The sequence below is a fragment of the Cryptomeria japonica genome, chromosome 3 (genome assembly GCF_030272615.1).
Source record: "Cryptomeria japonica chromosome 3, Sugi_1.0, whole genome shotgun sequence".
In the NCBI taxonomy this organism is placed as follows: Eukaryota; Viridiplantae; Streptophyta; class Pinopsida; order Cupressales; family Cupressaceae; genus Cryptomeria; species Cryptomeria japonica.
In genome coordinates this window covers 499,649,692-499,660,633 of record NC_081407.1, presented here as the reverse complement: position 1 = coordinate 499,660,633, position 10,942 = coordinate 499,649,692, and the positions used below count along the sequence as shown (strand labels likewise).

The window sequence follows — 10,942 nt, the reverse complement described above, 5'->3', positions numbered from 1 at the left end:
TAAAGGTCAAATACCTTGGATTTACCTTAGTCATCAAATTTAAATCTTAGTATAACAAAATTAATAAATTTGCACTGATTTCCCAAATGCCTTTAGATGTCTTGGGACATCGGAGGGAATGCCCACTCCCTGTCCCCCATTTTCTAGAAATTTTGGGGACATTTCCTAAAAAGAGGGATGTCTTGGGGATGACTGCACTTTTCTTGTTCTTTTCGGGGACTCCTTGGCATCCCCTATTCAGAATGTGTGTTTGGAACTTCCAATCATCCTGACATTTCTTGGCTGTCCAGAAACTTTAGGGCTTCCCCCACATTGAACACAAAGAACAGCCAAAAAAAATACTAAAACAAATAGAACCTAAACATGGGGACCCACCAAGGTCACTCAACCTAATCATTTTTAGAGAGAGGCAAAGAGGTGAAGAGAGGAAGAAGAAGAGGAAGATGAGCAGTTTCTGACATATCAAACAGAGGATAACTCTGATTTATGAGCTTTGTTAGTCAATGTACTGTTGATGTGTGTTTTATGCACATATGAACACAAAATAAAATACCAAAGTATTTTACCCTCTTGAACAAAATCACCGTGTATGCTAAGATTACTAGAAGTTCATATGATGAATCCAAGGTTTCTACGGTCAGTTCTTGACATGTGGGTAACTCAATTGCTTGATGTGATAATGCTGATTTCACTTGGGGACTTACGTAACTGTTCAATTTGGGAACCTTTCATGGATTTGGAATTGGAATGGGCTATGCCAATGGCTTAAGATTTTGCAATGAAGTTCTTGGTTCTAATCTAGCAAAAGATTTATTAAAAAAAGACAAAAAGGAATAGGGTTTAGGAATTCTATTCTAAAACCTAGAATGCAAAAAAAGGATGGATGATTCAATGGAATCCTACTGGGCAAGGTCTTACCATCAAATCGAACAATTTGACACAAGCTCAGTGCAATCATCTAAGGTATATTTCAAAGATGTTCAAAATCATTACCATCAAACATTGATACCATTCAAGTTAATGCATAACAATGGACGTATAACAATTGAAGTTAAGTGCACATAAAATTTCAGTTGACCACGCAAAGCATGCTTACAATCATCAAGAGGCTAATGGTATGACTAAATGGATTCCACACAAATGCATTCAACAAACTCTTTCATTCAATCTAAAATACTTGAAAGCAAATTCTAAATCTAAATTTCTAATCTAATTTGGAGGCAATGAGAACCACAAATGCATGCAACACTTAAACAAAAATCACCATCAATGGAACAATGACTTGTATTCAAATCTGCAGCATATAACCGACAATTCTAAAAAATCTCTCTTACAAATGAGAGGCAATGAGGTTTATATAGAGCCTCAAAAGAAATGAATGGCCAAGATTCATTTTGAATCAAGGGCCAAGATCATGCCAACACAACCCTAAAGTTGCCCTAATTAGGGTGTACATAAAAAATGGAGCCACCAACATATGACCCAATGGAATGACGCCTAATCATCAAGTGGGGAATCTTTTAGAAGATTCCGGCCTGCATCCCTCTCTTTCACAACATATTCCAAGAATGTAGCCAATATTGCATCTAACTCCATGGTAATGTTGGGCAAAGTATCCTGCTGCACATCAATCACATCCAATGCATCAAAACAAGCATCCAAAGTATTCTCCCAATCTGGCATAAGCTTCTGCGCATTATGGACATGGATCAGCAAGGAAACCAAATCATCTATTTGATTCTTTTTCAAAGAATCCAACTGATTGAAGGACATGAACTTCATCTTATCTCTCAATTCTTCTAAGTGTAGACCGCTGGCAACACTGACATCTACTCCCAATAATTCCTCAATAGATGTAAGGATCCTCGATTGTATCTCCTGAATCGATCCTTCCATCTTTGCACAATCCTTTCGTGCATGCTCATAAGTGGATTTCCTCAAAGGCCAATGAGGAATGCCAACCATGGAAATCGTATCTGTCTCCATCATGCACAACTCTCTCCTGAATCAATGTGGACATCGAAATTCTCTTTAAAACTCTAAGGCGACGAATAGTCCTCTCCTGAATGGGCTGGAATTCATCCCAAACTCCTTCCAAATACTTTATCCTGAATGTGAGCGCCATTGTCCTGTCAAATGCCTGGACAAACTGAGTAAGGAAATCATCCGCTTGCCTCTTTACATCTTCAATCCATTTTCCCAACTCTGCAAGTGTTTTTCTTGCTGCCTCATGATCAATATGTAGTCCACGATCAACTGCAATAGGAGAAACAAAGGTGGGATTCTCACGCCTCATCCCTGCAATATATTCTCTTAATTTGATATTCTCTTCTCTGTACATCTCTTTCTTCTTAATCTCCTTGTCTAACCTTGCATTGATCACCCTGATAGTATCACTAAGTTCCTGGAACTCTTGCTCTTTTGTAGTTCGTCCAAGGACAACCAAAGTGATTTGGAAATCCATAGGAGTAGCTGCATCCATAGTTACATCACCAATCAGGACAACCACCCGTGCAATCCACATTCCCGTTTCATCTCTGGCTATATTTGAAAGTATCTTAGCCCTCTTAGGCTCTTTCACTTGATTGCTCCTAGCTAAGTAATCATCAATATCATCAATAGGTTGAGCCTCTACTACCTTCTTATTCTTCTCCATGCTCTTCATCAACCAATCGGGAATGGTGGACATTGCCATTCCATCATCAAGACACATCTCTCGATTGAGTTCCTTCAATGCCAAGATAACATCATCATCATCATCCTTGTCCTTAGTCAAATCATAAACATTATTTCCCAAGCTAACCTCCAAAAGGATAGTAGGAGATCCCGGCTGCTCATCATCTTCATTTGGTGGTGCAGATTGAGTTGTGGTATGCAGCTCCCGAGTTTATCCGGTAAAATCATGGTGTTGGAACACTGTTCAAATTCTTTGTTCTGCTCCGGCATGTCAATCTCCTTGATTGACAAGAAACTAAGGGGAGACAAAGGAGCGTTAGGTTTTTGCTTCTTCTTCTTCTTATCCTGATTCACTATCTCCTTCCCCTTCGTCTTGGATTCTCCAGGTGTATTATTCTTACGTTTAGGAGCTTGGCTCTCCTCATTTGCATGAATCCTCAAATCGCTAACTCTCCTCTAATCATTCTCAAGAGAGGATTCCACCTGTTTCATTTTCTCATATGTGAAGACAACACCCATATCTATCAATCTATTCATCTATTTGTCGACCCATTCTCTGGATAAATACATGACGTCGCTCATAAGTACATTCAATTCTGTCACCTCTTGTTCCGACCAACTAGGCAATAGGATAGACTTCTTCATTTCACTTTCATACTCTGGATGAGTACGATCACTATCATCCAATATCTGATCAGGAATGAGAAAGAGTTCACATTTTCTCATAAAATCCACGGACATCTTGGACCACATTCTTCTCTTCACTATTTATTCGTCCATCAGGTTAGCCCAGTAATCTTCAATGTCCACCTTGTGTATGAATCTATCTCTTCTGATCCTCTCAACATTTTTATGCGGATCAAAACTGTCTCTTTTCTTATATGTTCCAAGGCGATAGAATGCAAGCTCATCAATCATCAATCACCGTATTAGTTGTAGCGACGGATTGGCACACCTCCAATGTTTTTCCTATGGCAATAGGAAAAGTCGTTCTCATTCTATGCTTCTCCTTCTAGATGAAATTGTATTCCAGAAGTTGTCTCACCACCTTAAGTAGAATCATTCTACGTGTGGGATACCTAGGAAGCTTGTATGGTTCGGATTCCCTGAATCCTTAGGTATGTGAAAGTGGGAAATTGTTTGTACCACGATCCATATTGTTCAATCAATTCCGTTGCCTCCTTGAACAACCTCTTGTGGATTCTGCCTTGCAACATCCTCGTAATATACATGGTGAATGCATCATTCACCCTCCTGTAGTCTTCAATTCTATGCATGTCTAGTTGTGGATAACACTCATAGCTTCTATATTGTCCTTGTCCATTCCCAACTTCACCTTTGCATATCAATCCTTTGTATGTGACGAATTTTGCAAGTATATACACAAGGTAAGAAGTCATGGCGAATGACTTAGTTCTTTCCACATTTCTCAATTGAAAATCCAGATTGTCACTGACGATTTATGACCAATTGATCATCGTTCCTCTTATACAATCCTGGATAAAATAAAACATCTATCCTTCAAATAATGCGCCTTGTGGCATCCCCATCACTCGGTTAAGTAGGAATACCAAATCACTATATTCCTCTTTCAAATCTGTGCACATGAGTGTCTTGGGAGCCTTGGAATGATGAGGCTCGACTCAATCATCCACTCCTTGTTCACTATGGTCTTGCATGCATCCGCCTTCGACTTGTACTTCACCTCAAATTCTTCTCTTGTTCTATCCTTCATGTTTGCACTGTGGGGAATTCCAAACACTTCGGCAATCGCATCTTCAACAAGGTAGGCAATGGTTACCCCTTTGGGAGTCCAAATCATTCTGGAGAGAGGATCATAGTGCCTTGCGCATTCCAAAATCAACTCGCTACATTGTATGGATTGTGGAAATCCAGCGGCATGATAAATACCACTCCTCATGATGTTTGCATAGGTAGGAGAGGGAATCTGGTTCCTTGTTCCGAACATCCTTTGCCGCATCCACTCCATATTTAGGAAGTGCATGTTTGTGTTTGTGATATCTTTCCATCGGGGTGATAATTTGGATTCCGGATAGAATCCCTCTTGAACAATCTTCAACTGCTCCTTTCGAATTCCAATCTTGAATTTAGACATGGTACCTGTACAAAGTTGGAAGTCAATAACTTCGGAAAAAATCATCCGGATAGCTATTTTCAGAATTAGATAAGTTCTGATTCCTAATGTTTAAGGCACCTTTTAGGAATGGAATTCAAGAATTTTATCCACGTTTCTAACAAATTCTGAAAATAGAATGCAAATATGACAAAAATAGGGTCCAAAACCCTCATAAAACCTTTAAAATCATCATTTTCAGACTTAACTAAGTCTGAAGACATTTAGTATACTCAGAAAATTCATCAAAATTAAGGTCATAGGAGTATACCAAGGGCCAAATTTCATTTGGAAAAGGTGAATAAAGTTCTGATTTTCAGATTTGAAAGTCTGAAGACACCTTCCCAAACTCAACAATGGCTGCCAATAGGTCTGAAGACAACCTGCAACACTTAAAATCAGTCTCATAACAAGGTCGCAGCCATGAATAAACACTCGCAATCGATGAAATTTTACCTCCCAAGTCAAAGTTGTCAAATCTGAGCACAAATAAGGACTAGTAAAATGTCTAATTCTGAAAACAAATCTGAAAATGAAGTTTTCAGACTCAAGTCAGCGGTGAAAACTCTACCAAATGCTCAGAAAATGACCATAAAATGCCCCAAAATACCTCCTTAGTGAAATCGCCCAAGAGTGAAGTGGCTGGAAATGGAACTCCAAGTCTGAAGACAGACTGAAAATGGAGTTTTCAGACCTGCAACATTAATGGTGATCCCTAAAAATGCCTCAAGAATGCCCAAAGTGACCTTCAATCAAAATCGCCCAAGGATGAAGTGACTGGAAATGGAAAAAATAAGTATGAAAAATGATGTTTCCAGTCAACAATGGAGGTCAAATCACCTTCAGCAATGGCGAAATATGCAGGTCTGAGAATAAAACAGCCAACAATCAGCAATGGCGCGTCTCAAATGCAAGCAATCCACTCCAAAAATGGAGGAAATCACCCCCAAAAATAAAATCACCCAAGTCCAAGAATGGCCGACCTCACCAAAGTCGATTTATGTGGCAAAAATGGCCACCAATCTTGCTATAACCTGCCCTCCAATGGCAGCGCCCAGGTGTAGAAGGCAAACAAACTACCAATTTGCAGCTTCAAACCTTTAATGGTGTCCAATGGACACTCCTCCAAAATCACCCAGCTAGAAGAAATCTTCAAAATCAGCCACGAGCAATCACAATCAGCACAAGATAATATTATTTTGATGTTGGCTGGGTCCTTTTATTCTTGTTTTCATCGTGAAACTTCACCACACAAGCAATGTGGGATAAAAACTTGCCTGGGAAAATCGATTTGCACTAGGAAAAATATTTAATCATTAATTAATGTTGCAAATCATTTAATAATTGTTTTTGAAAATCAAATAATCGTTACTCAATGCAAAAAATAATTAGATTCGGGCCCATTTACTTTTAAAATTTTCAAAAATTTATCAAACTTGGGCTCCTGGGGAAAATCGCCCCATATTTGGATTAAAAAATCCAAATAAACTTTATTTAAAAAGTCAAAAATCACCCTTTATTGGGATAAAAATGCCAATCAAGAATCATTAAATCTGCCCAAAAACACCTCAAGAGAAAAATCGATTTGCATTTGGAGTAAAAAATCCACCTCATTTCGTCATTACGCTAAAAAAATCACCTTGGGGGAAAATCGACCCCTATTTGGATAATTATCCAGATCAAAATTTCATCAAAACTGCCACTTGGGGAAACTCACCTTTCATCAGCGCAATCCTCTCCATAAAAAATCCATCAAAATTAATCATGAACTGCCTTGGTGGAAAATCGATCTTCATCAAGAACGTGAATTTCATCCGCATTAAAGTCATTTGCACCCTCCAGGGGAAAAATATGGGTCATCAGGGCAATTTTCCAACACTTAGTCAAATTTTTACCCTTCTAGTGGAAAAAATGGGGGAAAAATTGGGTCCATCGGAAATCTGGTGGAAATTTGGAAATTCACCTCCCATTAGGATTTTGAGGGGGGGAAATCATGGGTCATCGGAAATGTGGGGGGAAAAGCACCTCCCATCAGGAATTTTGACTTTTTGACCACTAGAACATTGATTTTCATGAGGAATTTGATGATTTTTCCACTCAAAATCAACTAAACACTTTAAGTCTTCAATAAAACGCATCGGGACTTAGGCAAATTCACCAAAATTTGAGCGAAACAAAAGGAATTCCATCGGGATAAAGTGCAAATTTAACTTAGATAACCTCCTAGGAGCAAGAAAACAACTCCTAAAGGACCCTTTAACACTTAGGCACAAAAGTATCACTGACTTGAACGTTTAAAACTCGTTCAAGCTCAAAAGGTCTACACTTCGACAAAATTTAGGATCACCTAAACATTTAACATTTTACGCACTTGATCCTATACAAAATCTCAAAACCCTAATAACAATTAGACATGATCACATTTCAAAATTCAAGACTCGACACAAGAAGCTCAGAATTGCCAGTTACTGCCAAAACCCTAAATTAATAAGACACGGAAAACAGGAAAGAGGGGGGCCCCCATTTGCAATGGGGCGATGTGTGAAAAGGTCACAACATGTACCAATGTACTATTCATGAGCAAACATTTTGTTTTTTGGCATCTCAGTATAAATCACGATTCACATTATATCTATATGGTTTTGGTTCGATCAATTGGATTATGATATCAAAGAAGTTAATAAGTTTAGCTTCTTTTTGGCTTATTTATGATTTTGATTAATGATCAATCAGGTTTTGAGGGGACCCGAAAACTCCGTACAATGGGTTTTGGAGGGACTTGAAATCCTCAAATTTTGCAGGGATCCGGAACCCACTTAAGAACGCTGCAACAAGATATAATACAAACAACCTGCAGCCTATCCACAGCCATACAAAACAAACTAAGCATTAAGGCACTGGCTGTGAAAGCAAATGGCTGAAGCCATCAAAGACTAATCAGACAAACGAAAGGATTTATCCAGGCTCCTTTAACCTTAACAATGGGTTTTAACAAGGCTCCTAGAACCTTCACCTCCAGTACCACATAAGAATAACATAATAAGTTTACTGGAAAACTGGGTTTTAGAAAGGCTCCCAAAACCTTCAAATGGTGCTGAAACACAAGCCTATCAAACACCAAAATCTCAAACTCCACCGATGTCTCCACCTCCATAGGAGAAAAAAGATAGAGAAAAAGAAGCAAGGCGTCATCAGCATCAATGCAGCCACCCATCATCAGAATTTTTTATTTATATATGTTATTTATAGATATTTTTGATAATTTGTATTTGAACAAAGCAAAGTATTAGTTTTATCTATTATTTTGATAGCCATCCCCATACTGTCCCTAAAATCCAGAAAAATATTTTCTGTTCCTTGGAAGTTAGATCCATTCTCCTGTCCTTGAATGTTGGAACAATGTTGACAAGTCATTTTCTAGTGGAAGGGTATTTGATGTTATTTGTCATTGTATCTTGTTTGAGAAATCTGTGACCATGCTTGGCCTATGCTTCTATCAAATGACTACCAGCTTCATCCTTATGTTGAGGGTTACCGTTATACCATAAGATATTTTGGAGGAACAAACTATTCCAAGATATCTCCCGATATGAGAGCAAAATCTGCTATTGTTATCTTTACTATTTAAAAGAAATTATTCATAATCTGTATTCTGTAATCCATGTTCTTCAACAATGGTATATACCCTCTCCATATATTCACTTATCAAATGATAGTGAAGGAGAGTAAACCCTTTACTATTAGGTTGGCTACTAATCAAATATAACTTATTTCACAAGTCACACATTGTAATTACGAAAGTTACCCATTCTATTCATCCTATCTAAGCACAAGTTATGTGCACCACAAATCGGCTAATCCATAACCTCATATGCATTCTTATAATATTATGTCACCAGGTCTAAAATATTCCATCTCCTGTATACCCTAATAAATTGAAGATTATTCCATTGACAGTGGTTTTACAAGGTGAACCTTTGCAGGCACCACGACCTCACTATAGTATAAAATGCTCATGTGAGACAGATAATTACCAGTAATAAGTCTTAAAAAGCTAATATAATTCAATTTTTACATTAATAGGCTTTCATAGGATATAAATGTTTTTGACAGGAGCGGATTTTCTGGCTGGTGAACTGGGTTATAATGTGGAGAATGCCTCTATTGAGCAGCTAGGTATTGCAAGGAGAATTACAGTAACCGAAAATTCAACCACCATTATTGCTGATGCAGCCACCAAAGATGAAGTTCAGGCAAGGATTGATCAAATCAAGATTGAACTAGCAAAGACTGATTCTTCCTATCTTAAAGAGAAACTATCGGAGAGAATTGCAAAGCTCTCAGGAGGAGTAGCTGTCATCAAGGTACATTTAGATTATTCTTTTGCCCAATAGGGTGTTGTCTATATGGTAACTTTACACTTTTCAAATGAACATCACAATGGCAGTTTTGTCTAGACCAGAAGCAAGTTTTGTGGTATTTGAATTACACAAACTAAAAAGTACACTGTTTATTTCAGGTTGGAGCTTCCACTGAAGCTGAACTCGAGGATAGAAAACTTAAAATTGAGGATGCAAAGAATGCAACCTTTGCAGCTATTGAGGAAGGTATTGTGCCAGGTGGTGGGGCTGCTTATGTGCATCTCTCCTCTTATGTGCCATTTATAAAAGAATCTATTGATAGCCCTGAAGAGCGTCTTGGTGCTGACATTGTACAGAAGGTGCATATCATAGCTATTATTTTCTTGTTTGACCTGTTTTTTTGTGCTCCGACAAGCAATCCATTGTGAGGAACTTATAGTCTGAGCTTAAAATAAGCATCCAAAATATGCTGATTTCCAGTTACGTTCCCATGTCCAAGTATTTTAAAAAATATCAGTTATTTTTCTTATACAGAATTTGTTGCAGGCACTATTGGCTCCTGCAAAATTGATTGCAAATAATGCTGGTGTTGAGGGTGAAATTGTAGTGGAGAAGATTTTATCTTCCAGCTGGGAGATGGGATATAATTCAATGACAAATGTATATGAAAATCTTGTTGGTACTGGAGTCGTTGACCCTACCAAGGTTGTTAGATGTGCTCTAGAGAATGCAGCTTCAGTTGCGGGCATGGTCCTTACAACTCAGGCGATTGTAGTTGACAAAATCAGGAAACCAGAACCTAAAGTTCCCCATGTTCCTGGGATCACTGATGTAATTTGATTGTCACCGGCCTATAGGTGCAAGTGAACGACACTTTTAAAAGACAAAATCATCATCAGATGACATATATAAGCTGTATGATATTTTTTATACATCTTGATTGTCACCGGCCTATAGGTGCAAGTGAACGACACTTTTAAAAGACAAAATCATCATCAGATGACATATATAAGCTGTATGATATTTTTTATGCATCATGATGTATGTGCCTGATAAAATTCTGATGGAACATAGTGTACCCAATTGCACAAAATCAATGCTTAGTATTCTCATCCATAATATTATCCAACCAAAATGAAAGACAAAATGATCTTGGGTAGCATGCCACTGAAATGCAGCAAGAGGCTTAACCAGTTCTTGTGTTGTAATTTATGGGCAGTGTGGGCAGGCTTGATTTGGAGGGTCCATCCATATGAGAGGAAACACCTTGTATTCTGTACAAAATATTAATAAGCACTACCACTAACTTCATATGTGCATGCTTAAGTGGAAAGAAGACTTGGTAACAGCGGAGGGTGTAATGTCCCCACTTTGAAATAGGATTTAATAATAAAAAATAATAATAAAATCAAAATATTAAAAATTAAATTAAAATATAAAAGAATATAATTAAAATTTAATGAAGTTAATGAATGGTCAAAAGACCTGAAATGAAAAGTTGTGACTCCCTCAAACATGAGATATAAAAGGGAGAAGATAACTTCATTTGAGGGGGGATGATTTGGGAATCAAAAGTGCAGATTTGATTGTGAAAGGTTGTGTCCCTTTCGAAGGACAGAAACAATGAAGAGTTGCACTCCCTTCATTTGAGGGGGGATGATTTGGGAATCAAAAGTGCAGATCTGATTTAAATAAGAAGTGCAGATCTGATTGTGAAAGGTTGTGTCCCTTTCGAAGGACACAAACAATGAAGAGTTGCACTCTTTCAAAG

General features: G+C 37.9%; 1 protein-coding gene across 1 annotated transcript in view; it reads left to right on the top strand.

Moving 5' to 3' along the window:
* The window catches only part of LOC131067459 (ruBisCO large subunit-binding protein subunit alpha), a 45,025-nt gene extending 34,785 nt beyond the window's left edge, over nucleotides 1-10,240 (top strand). The window contains exons 7-9 of the mRNA XM_058002471.2: nucleotides 8,924-9,174; nucleotides 9,330-9,530; nucleotides 9,718-10,240. Of these exons, the coding sequence (XP_057858454.1) occupies nucleotides 8,924-9,174; nucleotides 9,330-9,530; nucleotides 9,718-10,011 (746 nt within the window). The 3' untranslated portion in view covers nucleotides 10,012-10,240. The remainder of the gene's footprint in view (nucleotides 1-8,923; nucleotides 9,175-9,329; nucleotides 9,531-9,717) is intronic.
* The last annotated feature ends 702 nt before the right edge of the window (nucleotides 10,241-10,942 follow it).